At 37.0% G+C, this 21,714-nt stretch overlaps 1 protein-coding gene across 1 annotated transcript in view; it reads right to left on the bottom strand.

The window, feature by feature from the left end:
- Positions 1–906: 906 nt before the first annotated feature.
- The window catches only part of LRCH2 (leucine rich repeats and calponin homology domain containing 2), a 39,900-nt gene continuing 19,092 nt past the window's right edge, over positions 907–21,714 (bottom strand). The window contains exons 12-22 of the mRNA XM_058032500.1: positions 21,593–21,670; positions 18,136–18,204; positions 16,738–16,786; positions 15,513–15,629; positions 13,493–13,537; positions 13,045–13,095; positions 11,933–11,990; positions 11,158–11,270; positions 9,916–10,053; positions 9,541–9,618; positions 907–8,411 (exon numbers count right to left, since the gene is read on the bottom strand). Of these exons, the coding sequence (XP_057888483.1) occupies positions 8,292–8,411; positions 9,541–9,618; positions 9,916–10,053; positions 11,158–11,270; positions 11,933–11,990; positions 13,045–13,095; positions 13,493–13,537; positions 15,513–15,629; positions 16,738–16,786; positions 18,136–18,204; positions 21,593–21,670 (916 nt within the window). The 3' untranslated portion in view covers positions 907–8,291. The remainder of the gene's footprint in view (positions 8,412–9,540; positions 9,619–9,915; positions 10,054–11,157; positions 11,271–11,932; positions 11,991–13,044; positions 13,096–13,492; positions 13,538–15,512; positions 15,630–16,737; positions 16,787–18,135; positions 18,205–21,592; positions 21,671–21,714) is intronic.

Below are 21,714 nucleotides of genomic sequence, written 5' to 3'. Positions count from 1 at the left end.
CTCACTCAAGCTGCAAAAGGATTTCAGCCTCCTCTAACTGTGGAGAGGAGAAATATCTGGAATTGCATTAGGAGAGAAAGTAACAAACATCATTGGGCTGCTGAGGAGTAGGGAGTTTCGTTTCATGGAAGATAAAAACGTCTTTGTATGTCATTGTCTTGGTTTCAACAGGGACAGGGTTAACTTTCATCTTAGAATGGCACAAGCACAAAGGTTGGAAAAGACTCCTGAGACCCTTGAGCTCAACCATTAGCCCAGCACCACTGAGCTCAACATCAAACCCTTTTCCCAGTGCCACATCCCACAGAGCTCTTGCCCACTTCCAGGTATGGTGATTCCACTGGGCACTGTTCCAATGCCTGACCACCTTTCAGAGAAGAAATTTTTCCCAATATTCAATCGAACCCTCCCCTGACACAACTTGAGGCCGTTTCCTCTCATCCTGTCACTTGTTACCTGGGGGAAGAGACCAAGCCCCAGCTGGCTCCACCTCCCTGAAGGGGCTGTAGAGAGTGGCAATGTTCCCCTTGAGCCTCCTCTCCTCCGGGCTGAGCCCCTGCAGCTCCCTCAGCTGCTCCTCCTCAGACCTGAGCTCTGTGGAGTTCAGCTCGGAACAGAGGCTTTGAACCTGGCATCATTGCCCTTGAATGTCCTTTTCATAAGAGGAAAGTTTTCTTCAGAGCTGAAAACTAAACAACAGACTCAGAATATTTCAACTATAAATCCATCATTAGCAACTGCAAAAAAAAAAATGTTCCAGCTGCTGAGATGCTTTTGTCAAGGAATGGTGCTCACTTTCTTTGGAATGCTGCTCCTCAGTTTCTGCTTTACTGTCCCAAATGTGCCTCAACAAAGAGCAGCTGGGTGTGTGCAGGTGCAGAATAAGGTCTCACAGGGAAAAACATCTCTCAAAACAGAGTATTTATTTTCAATATTCAGGTAAAATAATAAAATTGACTACATCTTTAAATAATCTAAAAGAAATGAAGGTAAAATAAATTTGGTCCTATAAAACACTCTGTTAACCTACATTTGAATAACCCAACTCAACTGCAGCTCCAAAACCTGGCAGTTCAGTTTCCCTGAGGCTGGATCAAGCAATTGATGACTGCAAACCACACAGATTATCTGTGCTAGTGCCAGAGCCAGCCCAGGGAACAGAAGGGAAGCAGATCACCTCTGTCAGGAGGAACTTCTGTGCTGCTTTAAGGTTATCATTAGCAAGACTCAAAAATCTGTGTTGTTCCAAATATAAATGTGAGAAGACATTGGGTGGTTCTCACAGCAAAGTGTGTAAATGTATAAAGATTGCTACAAATGAGGGCAGCTTGATCCTTGTGTATTCTCACCACTGTTGGTCAAAACCAAAATTCCAACACACTTACACACATGTGTATGTGTTCTACTTCCCTGAACCAGGAATTAGCTTTCCTTCTGTTTGTCAGAGGATGTATTTCCTGACATAATAAAGCAGGTCACTTATCTATCAAAATGAAAACACAGACATTTGAGAGAACATACAACAAATTCTCATTATTTACTACAAATATATAAACTGAAATGAAATCAAATTGAATAACTTGACTACATGAAAATTATGAAACAGTTTGTATTTTATACACAGCGTATGTACACTGGTTTTGGAAATGTGGGGTTTATCCATGCAAATTTAATACAAAACACTATTTACAAAAACAAATAACAGTAAGAACATTTTTCAAAAGAAACATGTATGTTGGAAGCTCCAGCAATAATGGAAATCCTGAAAAAAGGCTTAATACAGTATAGTACAAGTAGACAACCCTCAAAAGTATGAAAGATGCACTTTACAAGAACATGAAATGCAAAATCAATTGAAATGCACTATCAAAAACTTTGCAAGTATATATACAATTTGAGCATCTATTTTTAAGAATCACTCTCCTGCTGTGCCCTCAGAACTACTTTTGCCACATCCTGCACACATTTACATGTTGACCATTTGGTTACATGGCATCTTCTGAGTTTCATAACCACAAATTACAAAATAAAATAACTGAATACTAACTGAATGATAACTGTAAAGCAATCACATTTTCATTGTTCTAGACATTCCACAATAGTAAAAAGTATTCACATTACTCTCCAATGTATTCCACCAACCCACCCTTTCTCACTACACCTGTGTATTCCTCCTGGGAATGTCAGCCTTGCCAGGAACTCTCAGGATTTGCTCCAGGTATCACATCCCTTCAGCAAACACAACTGCATCAGCAAGAGCACAGTCCTGCACAGCTTCAGAATACAAATTAATACTGAACAGCTACTGCAAATTCCTGTGCCACTCATGGCACAACCAAACCCTACACAAATATAGTCATTTTGGAAATATTTCACTGGTTCACTCATTTTAAAATGAAACAAAGTGAAAAGGTGTCCTTGTGGCATTTCCAGATATTCTCTATTTTACAATTTGCCTTCATAAAACTGTGATGGAAAAAGTTATGTTTGCCTTATTTCACTTTGAATGAACTGAGAAAACCCTCCTCAGTGCCAAGAATTTAATTTAAATGACTGACTTTGTGCAGTAACTGAGTTACAAAACACTGGAGGGAAATTCTGGTCTCATTGAAGACTTACAATCATAGATATTTAGTTTGGAAGAGACTTTTAATGGATCAAGTTCAACTGTAAATATAACACTGCCAAAATCAAAACTTTTCCAAAACAATTTAATTGCTATCAGTCCAAGCTGTTCTTCTGCTTCAGAATTTCCTAAGATACTAGAGTAGCCATGGAAAAAGTTTTTGGTTTTCGCTTGTTTTAAGTTTCTAAAATGTAAAAAACACTCTGAAAATTCCTTTTTGAAAATGCAATTGGCTATATATAATTTGAACTAAAAATGATAGATTAGATGTCATTTTATGATAACTGGTGTGCCTTCCCTAAAACTGACCAAGCAGCTGCAGAAATCTTGCTGCCCTTTGCCTCTCATGCTGAAAAAATAATGGTAAAACCTAATGAGGGAACAAAGACTTCATATAACCACAATTTTAAGACAGTATGTTAGCAAAACTGTACTACGTGAAATACTTAAAGACAAATAAATCCAAGGGCATTTTATTATGTAACAAACACAGGAGCCAGAACTGCTTCTGTGCAGTGGCAAGTTTAAACTAAAATTCAATCACATCTATTCTCTATTTAAGCAGTGAAGATCAGGAGAATTTTTCTTCACAAGAAAAGACAAATTTATCTTCATATTTTCCAAAACAAACCTGTACCATAACATTGCTCATTAAGAACAGACAGTTTACCTGTCCCTCTGTCTGTAAATGAATGACACATGACCCAATGTGTGGCATATGGAACAAACCCAGCAGTTCTGTTTGCAATTCCTCCTGGAAGTGCACACATTAACCCCTTCAGAGCCACAGTGCCATTTGCAGTCAGAAAAGGTCTGCAGTTCCCAGAGCAAAAGCATCCCAGAGCAAAAACTGCATCACCCACTGCTGGGGCAAGTTAAATATTGCTGAAGATCTATTAGTGATTACTCTCAAATTATCCCCTGGTGGTTTTGCTCAGGTTGCAGCATCTCTTTAGGAGCAGGGAGGTGTTTCTGTCAGCAGTTGTCCTGCACAGCCTCACTGGCACACAGGCAGGGGAGCACGGGTGGCACCAGCCAGGCCCCCTGCCCACAGGCAGTGCCCCCTGCAGCATCAGCCACTGATGCAGCTGGGACAGAGCTGGCCACACCAAATGGCTCTGGGAACACAAAGCTGGCAAATGCCTTGTTCTGAGCTCTACTGAAAGCTCCACACACTCCAGGATCCTCAGCCCTCAGCTACAGAACACAAACTTCTTTACTGAGACTGAAGGCTTTTCCTGGAGTGATTCACTGTGAATCAATTCAGAGCACTCTGCTTGGACAACTCTACTTTGCCTTTTCCATTGGTGGTCTTAATGACATTCTCTTAATTCCAAATTGTGTGTGTTGGGGTGTGCTTATTTACTTTTGCTCTTCAAGTAGAGATCCTCTAACAGAAACACAGACATTAGCTCGATTTGGTGAGGGAAAGTGACATTTGATTTGCCAATACCAAACCACATCTCCTATCTGCAGAAGGGCTAAAAACTCCCACAGGTTGTTTTCAGTTGAAATCAGTGGAATCAGCCTTTCAAATAAACATTTAAGGAATCAGCAAAGGGAAGAAGAGCCAGACCTTCGTCTTTGTCTTCAGTACCAACACGACATATAAAATTCCATTTTAGTGAAAATAAATGTCTTCACTTTTGTTTGGATTTAGCTACAGATTTATGTCAAAAGCTGATGAGACTGCCAGTAAGTGATATGGTATTTGAAATGAAGTTTTTAGTGCAGTAAAAACCTAACAGTTGTCCTCATCTACAATTTTATTGAGGTAACACCACCTTCCCACCTCACTTCAATGTAATTTTTTCCTACCATCTAAATACTGTTTGGCTTATCAGAAATTTTTTTATTAAATTAATCCACATAACATTTGACAAGTTCATTTGACTTACCACGGGTCACTATTTTAGTCAATAATCTGACACTAAAGTTTGCTAGTGTCAAACAAGTTTAAGCCATGTTTGCTATGGTCTCCAGCTCAGGTGTTCCACAAATCAAAAAGGTGAGAATCTACTGAAGTCAAGGGTAAAATCTGCCTTGACTTCAGTAAAGACTAGGATTAAAAAAAAAAATAATTAAAAAATAGATTCATGTCAGTTGTTTATTGTTTCAAATCCATTCCTCCCTATTTTATGCTCAGAGTTCTTGGTTAGATTTTGGAAGGACTCCAGATCAGGAGTCTGGAGGGTTTCTGCATCCCCAGCAGTGCCCCAGTGAGCACAGTGGATTAGCAGTGCTGGAGAACAGATTAAAAGCATTTCTGAGACTCTCTGGGAAGACACCACACTTCACAACAATTATTTCACTGTCACTGCTGTAAGACCTCACCATATGTGGGACATTATTGCTCAAGTGAAAGATCAGCCACATGTGACATACTGCATGCAGTGACATAAAACACATAACATACACAAGGCCAGAAGTCCTGTCACTATGCTGATCCACTCTGTAATTTACAGTTCATGCCTCATTATTGCCAAGTTTAGTAGGAAAACTTAGTGCACCTTCCTAAAGCTTTTAATGTTGACTTTTCTTCATGTTCTAAGTGAAAAAAGGAAGAGTGCAACAAGAACTGAGCAGGCTCTGTTTTTACCTACCCCTATCAGCTGTATCAAGTACTGAGTAATGGCATCATATCCTACACAAAAGTGAAAATGAGTATCTCAAACACAGGAAATGTTTGGAGCAGGGATTCTGGAATCACTGGTACAAATTCTTAAAAAAATTCAAGAGGAAGAAGGGAAGTGGCCCAGAGTAAGCAACAGCCTGAATGCACTAGATCTGAGAATGAACAAAAGTAAATAAGATGCTGGGAATCAAAAGGAAGGGGAAAAAGGAGTAGAGTATATATGCAAATTCTTGTACAGACAAGACACAACTATCTCCACAAGCTTCCTGGAAATGAAAACTTCAAATTCAAATCTTTTTAGTATCACTTTTGAAATTGCTGTTAAAGAAATCACAGTTGTACAAGCCAATGTTAGCAAGGCTGTAGACTATTAGTAGTAGTAGTAAAAGCAGTTAGAGATGAGAAAAAGACTCATCCAAGCACAGTGGATCTTTTCTCAGACTGCTCCTAAGGGTACTTGAAGGCTTTAATCCTTGCTATGCTAAAAGAGAAGCCTTGGAAGAATCATTATTATTCTTCCCCATAAGCAAGAAGGCAGCCACAATAATTTCCAAGGAATGGCAAAGCAAGACTGTGGGTAGCAAGTCTGTGGGGAAGAACTGCAGAGTACTAAAAAAAAATTGTTTTAGTAGATTTCAGTTCAAAATGAGTACATCAGTTTCATATCCAGTTTTCAGCTTACTAAGGAGTTTGGAAACCCCAAGAAATAAGCAGCTGCCATGCTACATCAAGGGAATTCTTAATGTTTACACTGTGATACAATTTAATAAAATTAGTTCAAGAAGGAAAAATGTTACCTTAAGATCAGAAAATGTTTTAAAATATGACTATGAAATAGCAGTGGAGATCAGTTTTCAGATAAAGTGACAATTTATATTTAGCACTTCCACGGCTAACACTGAACTAGAACTTTGCTCTGGTAGCAGCAACAACAGTGAAATGAAAGACAAGGATTTATTCTTTTTGAGTGGCTGTTTTTTTAAATGTAGCAGGCAAGCATTTTGCTTAGTGAATTATAACTTTTCCTTTAGTTTTTGCATGACTTTTCAGATAGTGACATTAATGAAAATAGAGACTGAAGTTGTTAAAACAACCATTAGAAGAGATGCAAGAACCAATCAGAGATAGATTTGAAATACAATATTTCAAATGTCAAAGCAATCCAGTTTCTTTAAACACATTTATCTAACCTAAGATTTATATCTAGGACTTTGCAAATTAATTTATACACCAGCCTCTCCATAAGCTGTGTTTTAAGACAACACTATATGAACAATAGTGGATTTTAGCTATTACATGTACACAAACTTGTTTCAATGGATTTAAAAATAAGTGGTATTTTTAAACTTATAATCAAAAAAAGGTTATTTTTCCTGTCAGCTATTGCCTATAAGACTACAGTACAATAGTCAATACTCCTCTCTCATTTTTTAATGGATTATCTTACACAGGGTCTTGGTCAATTGGAAAGAACAGAATCAAATCTTGTCACATGCCTGGCAAACATATCCCTCAACTGAAAATAACTTAGCCTGACACAGAAAATCTGTGGCAGTCAAAACACTTTTTTGATTGAGCTACCTATTCATGAAGAACAAACTAATACAAACAGACCTACTACCAAAATGATGAAATTATTTGTAACTTTTTTGGAGAAGAACTCAACTGTGTATGGTTCATCACACCAAGAATTTGTTCAGAAGCAAACAGATACGTGAACTCAGAAGTCTCAAAAGAACACCACGGTGGAAATGTTTCGTTTTCACATTTATCCATGGATCCAATGTCTCAGCACAGTGACATTTGTACAAACTGACCTGTGTGCTAATGCCACACTCATGGAAATTACACAATAAACCCTGCTAAAAAGATAAACACTGATATTTCCCAGCTAAATTATGGATATACCTGTTGTAAAAATGTCATGTGAGATCAGGAGCAATATTACACAAAATCCTGAACGTCACAGCGTAAACCTGAGATTTTGGCAGTTTTATCAAAATGTCCTAAATTACTCTGTATGAATCACTAGTCCTCATGTCTTATTCATCACGTGTATTTGTTTGTCCCAAAGAAAGAACAACTTTTGTTTTTGTCCAACAATACAATAAACCAAAAGTAATTAGGTATTATCAAATTAAATAGCATAAATAAAAAGTATTTACAGTATTTTCTAATTATTAGACAACAATTAAATTGTGCAACAAACTTAAAACACCCAACATCAAAAATGTGAAGTATTACTTAAATCTTCACATACTGATTTTACAAAAAAACTATTAAAATATTAAAAAATTTCCATTTTATCTATTTTAAACAAAGAAACTTCAAAAATGTTTAAGACTATTAAGAGTTATCAATTACACAGGCACTTCACAGGTAAACAATCTACAGTACAACTGAAAAAAAATATTTGGCACCAACCTAGAAGACTGGAAAAACTCAATAAACTGTGTCCTTTTCTCACTGTATCCTGTTCTGTGTAATCACCAGACACTCAGACTCAATACTGGCAATGTTAGAAGTGCGAAGTTACAATCAGGAGTGCAAAAAACAAATATCAGAATGCAAATATTAAGCTTTCAGAGAGTGAAAGGGGATTACAAGTCATCAGCTGCTCATATTTTACCATCATATCATCGCTACATTTTTGACTTATCTTAAAATCAAATGATTGACTCAAAAAATTAAAGTGACAGGGGGTGTGCTTTGTACTTTCAAAAGTAATTCAAACAACACTGAGATGTTAAATGGCAGCTTTTAACTTAACTAGAAAGAGAACCTGATGCTACCACATTCTCTTAGTACATCCAATTACAAAAGAAAAAAAAAAAAAGAACAGTTATGTTCCTTTAACTGTGAACTGATTCCAAGGTTTTCACACACAGCTCCAAAGTAAGGCTCTCTACAGCATCTGGACAGGTTTTAGTTTTTGATGGCTTGGGTGTTCCTGTGTAGGAGGCTGCAGTGCCTCAGAGCAATCCAAAACAGAGCTTTAAATGGAAGCTGTCTAGCTGCCACCAAGTTGTGTCACATGGCAGAAAGCTGGGACACTTTCAATGCAGGCAACTCAAGCAGAGCTTGGACTGTGAGGCCAACCTTCACCAGACCCCTTTCCTCCAGAATGTGATGAGGCAAGCAAAGTCTCTCCTGCAAAAGAACACAGGACATTTAACCAGTTCTGTCCTTTGTACCCAGGGCAGGAAACAAACACATTCTCTGAAGCCACACACATGTCAGGAAGAAACTTGCAGAGAAAACACCTTAGGCCTTAAATGTCCCTGTAGATCTCTCCAGCAACAGAATGGGCAGAAACTTTTCAACAGTTAGGATCTGTTTGAAGGGTTAAACTATGACAATGTCAGAAGATACATAAAAGACTGCTAAACACTTAAAGTAAAGGACTTTCTTTTCATAAGCAGAGAAAAACAAGCTGGTGGGTGCTGTTGGCTCAGTGGCCTTCTCCCTTCCCCTGTTTTGCAAACTTATTACCAATCTTTCTCTTGGGATAACTCAGAAATGCTGATAGACTCAATAATGAACGATTCTGCAAGAAAATCATCATTCAGTCTCAAAATTCAGCACAAGCTGGACAATGTTCCCAACTGCCAGCTGGTGTTACAAGCACTTCAATGGTAAATCTCAGCACCTCTAGCTTCGGAATGGCCTGTGGCTCCACATGAGACAGAAGTTATGGCAGAGCAGTAAAACAGCTTCTAAATGCATCAACTAATTTTCTTCTTGCACTAAAGAATATCAAGGGAACTTTTTGTCTCATAATATACAGGAAATTTTTTCTTTTTTAGGTTTTTTCTCTTCATAAAAGGAAGTAAGAGGATACACTTGGGCAACAGAAGCACAAGTAATGGGCTGCAACTACAGCCATGCTAAAAAAGAGAGTCAATCATTCAGGCTACAGACTTCTGTAAGTGCAGGATATTTCCTAGGCAGACTGAATTCCTGCCAAAATGATTGCTAAAGTCAAGACTCTCCAGTAACAAAACAAGTCTCAAGTCCATTTCTTTGTTTAGATGACAATATATTTTATAAGGAGGTTAGTGTTACTTTTACTATTAAGAACTGATTAGAAACCCATAAAGTAGCTTCCTCAACTTCACCCCATAACCCTGGAATGGAATTTCTGCTCAGATCTTCAAGTTCTCTGGTCAATGTCATAGTCACTACTGCTCCCTAAACAAAGCTCCCCTAACCCCCCCAAACTCAGTATTTGTTGACATTTTCTGTGGTTATTAATAAATCAATAAAGCAATTAGAGTACCTGTGGAACGCCCAATTTTTTACAAGCATCAAGAAAGTTTTCAACATTTCTTCGGCACTTTGCCATGCTGAGTTTAGGCTGTGGAGACAGGATATTAAATCTTCATCAGACGTTCATGAAGGAGTGCATATTTCTGATGTTAATTCACTTACAGTTACTAAAACACAAGACACATTTTATGAAGACTCAGTATGAGGAAAACAGCTCTTAAACTAAACTTCTGAGCCTCGCTTAATGCTTCTTCCAAGAAAAACCAAAGTGAGTAATGTAGTAAATCAATGTGGTAAACATGAGTCACAATGTTTAATACTGAAATTCAAAAGCTTCTTTTCATGTAAGATGTACCAAGAATGAGATAAATGATTGATGCCTTACCACTGCTGGCGATGGGACGTGAATGCTGGCAACAGAACGTGGCCTTATGTGATTGGCTAAATGGCAAAGAACCACCCCATCCATCAAGGCTGCTCCAATGTCATCTGGCAGGATCACCTTCAACCTGGACTCAAGATTCTAGGAAAAAGGCCATAAGGAAGTTACTCTCAACATTAGATACCTTTTCAGTTTAAAAGCACGGTATTTTAAAGCATGTAGATGTTTAAAAGGAACATTTTAATGCTAAAGTGAAATAAACAGAATAAATTTATGCTTTACTCAGTATAAACATCCTTTTCTCCTTACAGGCTCTGTGTTCCTTTTGTTTGTATTGTTGGGTTTTTCTTGTGTTTTATGTTATTTTGTGGGGGTTTTTTAAATGACACAACAATATACACTGTGAAAGACATTCTGCCAACAATGACCAGAAAACACAGCTCTCAAGCCCATACAACATTCCACTGTTTGTAACAGGAAAGCACAGAACTTAAGGACAGAAATGTTATGCTGAATATGTGATCAGTGCTTAGTGCGCAGAATCTGTGAGTTGAAACCAAACAGGATTTTATGAGAAGGAAAAAAATGATTTTATGAGAATAAAAAAAGAAGGGAACACAACTGTGGGAAAAGTTGTGTTGCAAAACAGAGATGGCAAAAAATGGTTTTTCCCAGCCCAACAACAAGCCCAACTTCACTGCTCAGGAAGTGAACCAGAAAACAAACATCCTTCAGAGAAGTCATACCACAATTCAGCACTGCCTTGAAAAGCAAAGCAGCTATGATTTAGTCAACTCTAACTGCTAAATGCCTTGAAAACAAAAAACAATTTACCAGAAATCCGAAATGTAGATCCCATTCAGGATTATGAAATTTGCAGCAACTTTTTACACTCAAAAAGCATTTGGCCATTTAGAAAGCAGTAATAATTTTCTTCAGATCTCAGGTCAAACAATAGCAAACACAAGCAGATTTATTGTGTCCCTAGAAAATTTAAAACCTCAGAAAAAAATTAATTTCACTTTGTTTTTTAGAAAGAAAACAACCCCAACTAATTCCCAGTTGGTATTTTGGTTGGACACAAACAAGTACCAGTGTAGCCTGTTACATGAAATTCCTTAGGAAGAAATACCACTACAGAGATGCCCTTTTACAACAAACTGGAGGCCTTAAAAATGCAGATTTAAATTGTGGAACAGAGCAAAGCAAATGCACTGCACCCATGGAGTGAATGATGGTACCTACACTGCGAAGCTGCCTGATTTGTTCCCTCTCTTCCCTTAAATGTTCCATTTTCCTCCTCATAGTAAAGCCAGGATCCACTGCACCGTAGTCCTGGCGTGAGGCACGGCTGAAAGCTGTCAAACAGGAGGGAAGTCAGTCAGAATTCAGATTGAAAACATTCAAAAACTAAAGATCTATAACTGACAAAAACTACAAAAACAGGAAAAAACCTGCAGCACTTCTAAGAACAAACATCTTTAAGCATCCTGCTAGAAAAGATGCTGCCTATGAAACATCTTTCAAATAAAATGCAGAGATCATCTGACTTAAGTGTAAGTGGATAATTAGAAAATATGGAGACTGATGTGACCTCAGTATTGAATTATCAGTATGGGACAACACAACTCCATCTGCACTTCTTCAAGAATCTCCATCTGGCTTTGCAAGTATTTGCATTGTGTTTTACTTTTAATCAAGTATAAAGCCTTTAAGCCATCAAACCTCGAGAACAATTGTGTATTGTTTCTCTGTTCTTTGACAATTACTAAGTATGCACAAAATAAAGAAGTGGGAAAAAAAACTTTAAAAAAAACAATCCCCCCAAAAATCCCAAACAAATCACTCTGCAACTTGAGAAGTTTCCAATTATTTGTTTGCCAAAGCAGCTGTCTGTGCTTTCCCAGTACTCTGCAGTGATAAGTAAATGGAGTGAACTGCTGTACTGTGACATCTGCTATGCTTACTGCCTCTTGCAGCCTGGGAAATAAATACACTGTGCTAGAGAACAGCAGCTTACCTGACCTTGGTTTGAGACCAAATGGACCATGAGTGTTACTATCTGTCCTTTCATAATCCTGTTAAAAGAGATGAAGTCAGTTTTCTTCCACTCATTAAAAGAAAGAACTTTTGTTCCCATCAAGATACTGTTTAAATTATTCTTGCCTGAGATAACTGTAAGTCCTGCTTAACTGTAAGTCTTTCAAAAAGGACAAGATAAAATGAATTGAATGAATGTAACCTTACAACATATAGATAAAACTGTCATGATGAGAGAGGAAAGCAGCACCAGATTATCTAAAATGTATTTCAAAATATTTCAAACTACTGCAAATCATTCTGTGAACAGAGTTTAAGCCAGCTGTAAGCAGATGCAAATATTCTCCCAATATTTAGTATCACAACATTTCTTAAGAAATATCTACTTCCAACTATGAAGACCAGGTTTTTATCATTTAACCACTGAAAAGGGAATGCACTCAATATCTTGCTATGTACAAGAGATAACCTTGTTTCATTCCTGTGTATTCTGGGAGAGGTTTTAATTCTGCTCTCTCAGGCTCCTCACAGACATGAGGAAGAAATGTTAATAATATTTGCTTTACTCTGAGCTAAGCAGTGCAGTGCTCTCCCAGTGACACTCCATGCACAGCCACCCCTTTTTTGCACCACAAAGGTGACACCCAGGATTGAGAAGGATCAAACTCCTCAAGAAGTGTCACCACCTTTGGGTTCCTGGTGATGTGTAAAGTACTAAACCATAAACTTCAAATCCTCTCAGGGACTACGTGCCCTGAGGAGCAGTATTCCCTAGGAAGGCCTATCAAAAATGGCAAATTTAATTTTTGTTTCATTAGTATTTTCATCAGGAAAGATAATGGAGACAAAGCAATGCACATTTCCTCACACCAGTCAAAAAGAACAACAGTGGAGACCAGAGTTGCAAAGGTAAAACAAGTTGCAATATCTGTCTCTAATTTCTGTCTCTTTTTTAAATTTTTATTATGACGAAATACTTCTAATTGTAATTTCAAAGGAAACGAACAGCTTTGTATCTGCATGAAAACCTGGTGACAGCAATGAACACAAAGAAATGTTTGTTGAATGAAAAGCAAACCCACAAACTTGTACCTCAGACGACACAGGAGACTGTGGGGACACATTAGTATTATCACTGTCTTGCTAAAAAGAAATCAAAAAGATGAAATTATAAAAATGAAAATGATGATTTAACAAGAAACATGAAATTATGAAATCCATGAGACATGTAACATTTATCAAGTATGCTACAAACTGGCAGCAACTAAATTTAAAATATGTATGGCAAGGAACCACTGTTGGCTGTTTACATCAAATACTAGTTTTACATCACCTCTGCTTGATAGGTGAATTAATTTTGCTATTACCAAAGCAAGCAAACATCCTACTGCTCCCCAGCAGGCAATCATGATCATTTTTTTCAAATAAAGGAGTATAATAGTTATTTCTGCTATGGCTTTGGAATGCAAAGTTAATTTGTTCAAAAAAGACAGAAGAATACATTTATTTCTTAGTATTTCCAACAATTACTACATCTCACCTCATCATTTTCATTTCCACTTGAACTCTTTCTGGAAGACTTATACTGCAAAACACACACAATTATTACTTTAAAATGAAAGCATGGTTTCCATTTGAACTAAAAGCTTTGCTTTCACTCAGATGTTATTTATTACTAATGAAGCTGCAGAGAAAAAAGGCCAAGTTACAGAAACAAAGGAACAAAAAGAAACAAGTCAGAAAAGAACATGACATTTCTAGGCGAGACAAGATCTTCATTAGTTGAAGAGATAAGTGCATTTTAAAACTAAACACTTTCATAATGTGAACTCTGCATGTGACAGCTGATCCAAGTGAAAAGATCTTAACAGCTGCTAATATGAAGCATTATTTCTTAGAAAAAATTATGCAACCTGTGAAAGCTGCTTTTGTAATATGTTTTAAGTGACTAAGATTGCTTACACTTCAGGAGATTGACTTGACATTGCAAAAATTAAATTAAAAAAGATTAAGGTTGCCTTTAAAACTTCAAAGCCTGATCACATCCTTTTATGTATTTAAGACAATGCTTTACCCACAGGTCTGGCTGATTTGTTGTTGTGTTGCCTTCAGCACTGTGCCACTTCCCTGATTATGCAAAAAGTGGAGATAATGAAGGAGGAATTGAAGGAAAAAATTTACAAAAGTGGTATTTAAAAAAAATAAATGTATTTCATTGTCTACAGATCAAGTGTAGTAAAAATTAGAGAAGCCCCATGCAGACTGAATTAAAGAGACCATCACCACAAAAGTCCAAGTTCGTGGGGTGTACACGGCCAGGCTGCTCCTCCTCATGATGTGACACAAATGCAGGCTAAGCAAGAGAAAACTGCATTGTCACTGCTTTCTCACAACAGCACTGGTGTCTATTTTTTTTCCAGTTTGCTATGGCAAACAGGCTCTGTTTCAGTGGCTTATTGCCTTGGTTTTGCAAATGAAACCATGAAAAGTGTTGTTTGTTACTGCTACAGGCTGTTTAATTCACTTAGGAGACCCATCTAGAGCTGTGTGTAATGTGATTTCAGGCATCTGCTCCCATCACAGAGCTCACAACTGACTGCTGAGTTATGAGCAACAGTTCTGTAGTGGTAGCACAGCTCTCTAACCAGGGAAACCACTGAATTCTGCTTTACTGAGAAGATTCTCTCTCCTTCTCCTCCAATGCCACATAAAAAATTAATTTCAGGATGAAAACCCTGGAAAGAGGATACAACTCCATAATCTCTTCAGGAAAAAAAAAAAGCTTCTGTAAGCACAACAATATATCTGAGATGGATGGCATGCTCTGTTCTCATAAAGAATTTAATTTCTTTGAAGTTCCCTGGCATTTCACAAAGATGTTTGATGGCAAAGACCCAAGAAACTAATTTCATAAGTGACAAATTTAATTCTAATTCAACCTAGCACTGCTCAGAGCTCTCCTATTTCTCTACTTAGCCCAAAACAAATGTTTCCCAGTGCTGCTAGAACTTCCCCTCAGTTCTGCACAAAGCAGACACTGGCACCTGCTGACTGAGGGCGCACACTACAGCAGCAAGGGAACACTGAAAATATTCCTTCTGAAATGAAAACTCATGCCATGAGACCCAAAAGGCATAAATCATTCCTGGAACCATGCTGCAAAAAAAAGGCAATGTATCTTTTCTTTGCACTAAAAATAAGTACATAAATAGCTAAATAAAAATCTCTCCAAATAGATGGTGAAGGACCAATGACAAAATTAGTTTTTGGTTTCTGCAGAAAATAATAATTAATTACTTTCTTTTCTTTAAAGGATAAACAAAATCTTCAATCATTTTTTTTCTCTTGATTTTCCTGCACTCTCAAATTATCTTAAATACACACATATATATATTAATCAAAAGAGTAAAATAAAAAATTGTACGTTACATGCAAATTTAAATGCATCACAACCTTTGAGGATCTACCTTTACTTAGTTCTATAGCTTCTTCTATTCTTATTTAAAAAAACCCAAACCAAAACAAAAAAAGCTGTCACCCATCCTCACTCCCCTCATTACCTTGAAATACTCTTTTCTAATTTGTTTACTTCTCCTTCTTTCTTCATTCTGCCAGATTACTGGCTGTGTTTCTGGCCAGTGCTGCTCATCCACCAAATCCTTCTGGTTTTCCAGTGGCTGTAATAGTCAGAAATACTTTTATGTAAAATTTAAACATCCCTCTTGTGCATTAGCACAAATTATTATGAACTACAATTGTTAATTGCTTGCCTGCCTCAATCTAGCTTTATGACCTGAAAGTTGAACACTCTTAATGGTGATTCTGGTAGAAACTACTTGTATTTTAGAATTTGAAAAAAATATTTCACAGAAGAAAAAGAACCTAGGAAATAATTCTTCAGAAAGTAACACTTCTCAGCATTGAGACTAATTTTGTAGGTAGGTAAGGAAACCACCAAAGGCTGCCAGAAATATCAGTTTCAAGTGTGGTTAGCCACTAGCACATCTAATTTCTCACTGTGAATACTCATCACACAGAGAAAGGATGGCTACAACAAGACAGTTGGAGCAGTTGTTGGCTGTTTCTATCTAAAAGATTATACACCCCAACAAGCTGGAAGAGAAATCTCTCTTTCAAAGTATTGTATTATGTAATACATACTGAGGAGACAGCTAAAGTAGATTGATTCTTAAATAATAATAAATATATATGACTGCCTACTACATGAAAATTGAAAGCAGATAATCTGAATGGACTGTTTCTGAAGGGAACCACAAGATTTGTTTCTTCTTCCGAGAATATGAAGGCATTTAAAGCAAGTGTAGATAACTAACAGATTGAAAGAATAAGGTACTCTCTACAGTTTAATTGGAATTTTGTCACATCATGCAAGCTTCTCATTGAGGTATGGGAAATGAAATACTTCATACTTCAACCCATCCAGAAGCTGCATCTAAAATCCAAACTGAACATTATGGTGAGGCAATACCTTTATATGGAAGGACATACTAAACCAAAGAAAGTAAAATTTATGCCTCATTAGTTTCAAGACCTTAAAGATGCTTTTAAAACAAAAGGCCTCCATTACAAACAAGTCAAACTGAGGCATAAGATCTCCAAAGAGTTCATATTTTCCACCACAATTAAGACACCTTCAAGAACTATGTCTATAAGCAACCATACAAATGCATAAAGTTTTCTGCCACAGAGAAAAAATCAAGGAAACAACAACAACAAAAAAACCACTCAGATATAAAGCCCCCACATTTACATTTGAATATTTACCTGCCAGCTGTATGGGGACACTGAGGAATTCACTTCATTTGTTGAAACACTAAAAAATAAGATGAAAGGCATTATGAAGCACATTACTTTTTTGTGTACTTTAAAACAAGTTACTTGAAAATAAAAAAAAGGTGAACCCTTAAAAAGTGGCTTCTCCACAGCACTACAGTATTTTTTTTTGCCATCTGTATAAGATGTCACAATGTGGATTCAAAGTATGACCACTTAACTAAAATCTGAAATCATATTTCACTCTCCTTTAATAAAACTTGACAATGGGTCTTCCATACTACAGTACTTTATTCAAATAAAACTTGTTTTGATTCTATTAGTTTGTTTTGGTTTTAAGTTTCAGAACTGCCTGTTTCATTAACAAAAAAGGAAAAGGCAAGTTTATTTCTTCCTGGATTGCCCTCTAATAAAGAAGCCTAACAGAGGTGCACACTTGAACAGGTGACAGCAGCTCACAGAGAAGCTGTGCTAAGTAAGCAAGGCCTGGAAGGTTCCAGGTAACAGCTGCAGGAGGGGTCACACAAGCACAGCACATGATGCAGGCAGCTCTGCAAACCACAGGTACCACTGAGAGGGGAGACAGCAAAGGATGTGTCACACTGAGGGAGCTGCTCTGGCTCAAGATGCTCCCCTGAGGTGCAGCAGAACTGCACAGAGCCATTCCCACCCCACTGCGACCCAGCACCATCAGCTTTTTTCTCCCCACATGGGTCTGGACATCTCCCAATTCCCTGAAAGCAAGGCTTTGGGTATTTCTGATTATTAATGATTTCTGGGCTTGCCGTTGTTTGGTTTGTTTTTTGGGGTTTTTTTGCTTTATTTTGTGTGTGGGTGTTGTGCCTTTTTTCTTTATTTAAATTCAAAGAAAAAGCCTAAGCACAGCTCCTGCAGACAGCGCATTCCTCAGTAACACACCCTCCACAAACAATAAAGGTGTTGTAGGCTGAGCTCCCAGCAATGCTTTTCCAACAGCTCTGAAGAGCACAAAAGGATTGCCAAGGAGGAAAACTGGAAAATGCAGATGCCCAAGCACAGCTCCTGTGCCACCCTGTGTCACACAGGATAAGGCATCTGCACAGCACCATCACCTGTGGGAGGAGCTACAACCTCCACACTGGAACTGGAGTTCTGAAACAAATTAATTGCTGCCACAATCAAACCTACAAATTTGTTTCTGTATGACATCTACTTTCCTAAATGCTCAGAAGAACACTTTTTTTTTTTTGATCTGAAAGAAAGAAGCTCAAGAATAGATTACTCTTGTAGCTTCAATTTCATCATGAGCTTTTAAAAGCATTATGACAGAAGGTGGCAGTAGTAACACAGTGAACAAAAATGAAAGCAATAAAAGACTGAAAGTTGTGATATATTTAAGTATATCAATACCATTTTTCAGATTCCATTGGCTGCTTGGGCCTGTTCCTTGTGTTTACTGAAACTGAATGATTAAGAAGCCTAGGGAAAAAAAAAGGTATTTGAAACAATTTTCTTAGTATATGTTACTTTCACTGCATCACATTTCCTGTAAATAAAAAAAGTTTTGAACATTAAGTGGCACCTTCCATAAAACTAAAATGTGTGTGTATACACATGAAATCCAGGCCCATTCCTGCTTCCATTTGAATTAAGAGTATAATTTCCAGCCCTTGAAGTATTTCAAGTTCTGTACTTTAAGGAAGCAAAACTTGGTGATAGTTCAAACCAAAATGAAATCTCCTCTTATTTTTCTCCCTAAAAAGATACTATTTCAACTGATCTCACACCTGTGTAAAGTGATGCTGCTCTAAACACAAAAGACCCCACTGTTCCTTAAAATTAAAGACAGATAGTCAACCTAAAGCAGACCAGCAAGGATAGAGAGACTGAGCACAAAAAGTCAGAAGGGGCAGATGAGAAGGTGGCTGAGAAAGAAACATCACAAGTGCAAAGGAAATGAAGGTTAAAAGGTGAGGTGGAAATTGAGGAACACAGGCTAAGAACTAAATGAAAATTTTAATGCAGAATTTAATGGAAATTCCATTCTTCTACACGGTAAAGAGCCAAAAAAGCCTGAACTTAGAGATTCAGAAAGGTGCTTTCATCTGGAGCAAACACATACCACATGTTTGTGTGTGCACAGAAAAATGATATGAGCTATTATGGATGTTTTAAGTGTTAAAAATAAAATTATCAGTAACACTTAAAGCTAAATGTGTTCAAGTAAGCATCACCTTGACTAAAGTGAAAAATTCTGAACTCTTGAAGGTAGCAAAATTACACTTTGACGCTGAACTCATGGGCAGAAGTGTGATGGAAGTGTATTTATACAGAATTATATTGAGAACTAGAATGTATTAAGAATCAGAACTCAACTATTCCATGGAAGAAAGTAAAACAGCAGCCCCTTTTTATATTCCTTTACCATTACATAGTGCAGCACAGCCATTTACTTTAAATGACTGATGATTTTTCAATCAAACTTCCCCGATTACTGTGATAACTTTGAGCTCAGTAATCTCATTTGCAGTATAAACCTCTCATAGTGTGACCCTCACTTTAATGGGATTATGAGAAGTTAAGCCTGTAAACCTGTAAATGTCTGTAAAAGTTAAAGCCTGTAAAAGTTAAGCCTGTAAATGCCTGCTGCACTCAGTCTGTAGCATCTGCCTCCTCTATTCTGTGTTCAGAAACTAAGTTTGGTGAGGGCATTCCAGGATTAATTTATACTACAGCCTGAAAAAAATGTAACCAAAAAAATATTCAGTGCATGGGTTATCAATCCAGAATATAAAGATGCTATTTTAAAGCCATTGCTCTTTAACAGAGAACTCCCATATAAACTAGCTTTGTCTTCAACTGACAGCAACAAGAAATTCAGTGGGACTTTGTAGCAAACAACAATTATGAGTAAAGAAAAAAATTAGACTCAGTTTGATGCAACACTTGCAATAAAACTGACATTGTGGTGTAAATGCAATGATTGTATATAATACAGGCTATTCCTTTTCTATACTTATTATCTAAAATGCAAGGAAAAACTATTGAAGCTAATTCTAACATATATATACATACACTTTTCAGCTGCTTTTCACCATTTCTGTGCAACATGCATGTAATTAATGATTGAGTTCATTATGAACTTAAAATTATTTAAACAAAGTATATTCTTATACTTCCTAAAACAAAGCCAGTAATTTTTGAAAGCTCCTGTTTAAAAACTGAAGAATATAGATGGGGAAGTAACAGCAAGTTCAGCAGCTGACATGTTGCAAGCCCAGTTACAGAAATCTCAATTTTCTGCAGAATAATGAACTTGAAAGCTTTTAACAAAAGAAAATAGTGAAGAAAATTAATCTGAATTTGTCAAATTGCAGACAACTGGCTAAATAATTTTTTCAGCTGAAAGGGGGTCAGGGGGAATCACTGCAGGCACATTAATTACTGTCTTCCAGGAAATACAATGCAAAGCAGAGTATGTAACATGAAAGTAGTTTGAGTTCAGAAGTTACACTCAAGTGTGGTGTTGATGGCCCAAAATTTCAGCAACTGTTGTCACTCATGCCATGACTCATTAAACTCAAATCTTTATTGTATAGGTCAATTATCAGGCTAAATACTGAAGTCCTGACTGATCCATGAACTAAGGCATAGGATAATTGAGCTAGAACTGCAAATAATTTCCTACTTATGATTCCTACAAATCTCACCAATTCTGTTGTTACAGAGGTAGCACACAAATTAATCCTCTGAAAGGGTTCTAAAACTCACACAATTTTTAAAATCTAAATTACTCAACACCATATATTTATATATTCTACTTTTATATTATGCAAGCACAGCATCTACTCCAAAGTGCTTGACCAGATGAGAGAGAAAGGCAATGGCAAGAGCAACAAAGATATTGGAAAATATTTTATCAAATTTCAGGGTTTAAAGAGTGGAATCTCTTCTCAGCCACTTACACTGTCAGATTTTATGCAAACATAACAATGATTAACAGACACAAATGATGTGAAAATGGAAGTGTTATTTTAAGGTTAGCTATCTTCAAATCTAGACAAGCAAGTACTACCATGAATCTCTAAAGTGTAAAAAGACACTAGAAATCAGTGTGCAGTGAGACAAAGATGATTTGCTTCCAACTTGTTCCAGAGAAGTCCACTGACTTCACATCTGGCTCTGCTTTGTGACTGAAGCTGTGTCTTCTGGATTTAGACAGTTTTAGGAAATCACTGCTGCCAGGTAAGTACTCAGAGTTAATTGTGATCCAAATTCAAACAGGCTCATTTGGAACCAATGAAAATTATTTAATCTAAACTACCCTACTGTCTTTTGAAAAAAGACAAGGAGTACCCAGACTAAGTCACAGAGCTTCAATTTATAAGGCAATCAAGTCTGAAATCACTTCATTCAACACTTACATGTTTGAGTATAGTCTACACAATTTTATGTTACTGGTGGGGTTTGTATATTACAAATACTTCCACCATGGGTCAAATGCAAAACAAATTATCTCTGAATATCATCACTTTAAAACCAAAGTATCAAGCAAACAACACAAAAACACCAACCAAACAAAACCCCAAAAAACTGAAAGCACCACATTGCATGAGGTACTGTATCTGAGGCTGTATACTTAAAGAAAAAGAAAAGCTTTTAGATTTGGACTCAAAGTGCTCTTTGGAGAATTGTCTAATTAAATATTTTTCTTAATTAATATTTAATCCTAAAGAACAAAGAATGTATTACAAACTATTTTTGATAACAAAACCTCTTAGGCTACCTCAGCCAATCCCTTGAGCTCTGTGTTTGTTCAGGAAATGGCCAAGAACATTTCTTTTGTCCACACTTTAACTCTTTATACCTTGATGCACGTCCTGCTGCCCTGGTCCTCTGGAAGAGCTTTTCACTGAATGAACTTCTATAGCTCAGGGGCCTTCGTCTGAATTCACAGTTCATGCACACCAAAGCCACAGACGGAAGGAG

Source organism: Melospiza georgiana, chromosome 12 (genome assembly GCF_028018845.1).
Source record: "Melospiza georgiana isolate bMelGeo1 chromosome 12, bMelGeo1.pri, whole genome shotgun sequence".
Classification (NCBI taxonomy): Eukaryota; Metazoa; Chordata; class Aves; order Passeriformes; family Passerellidae; genus Melospiza; species Melospiza georgiana.
This window is presented reverse-complemented; position numbering and strand designations above follow the sequence as displayed.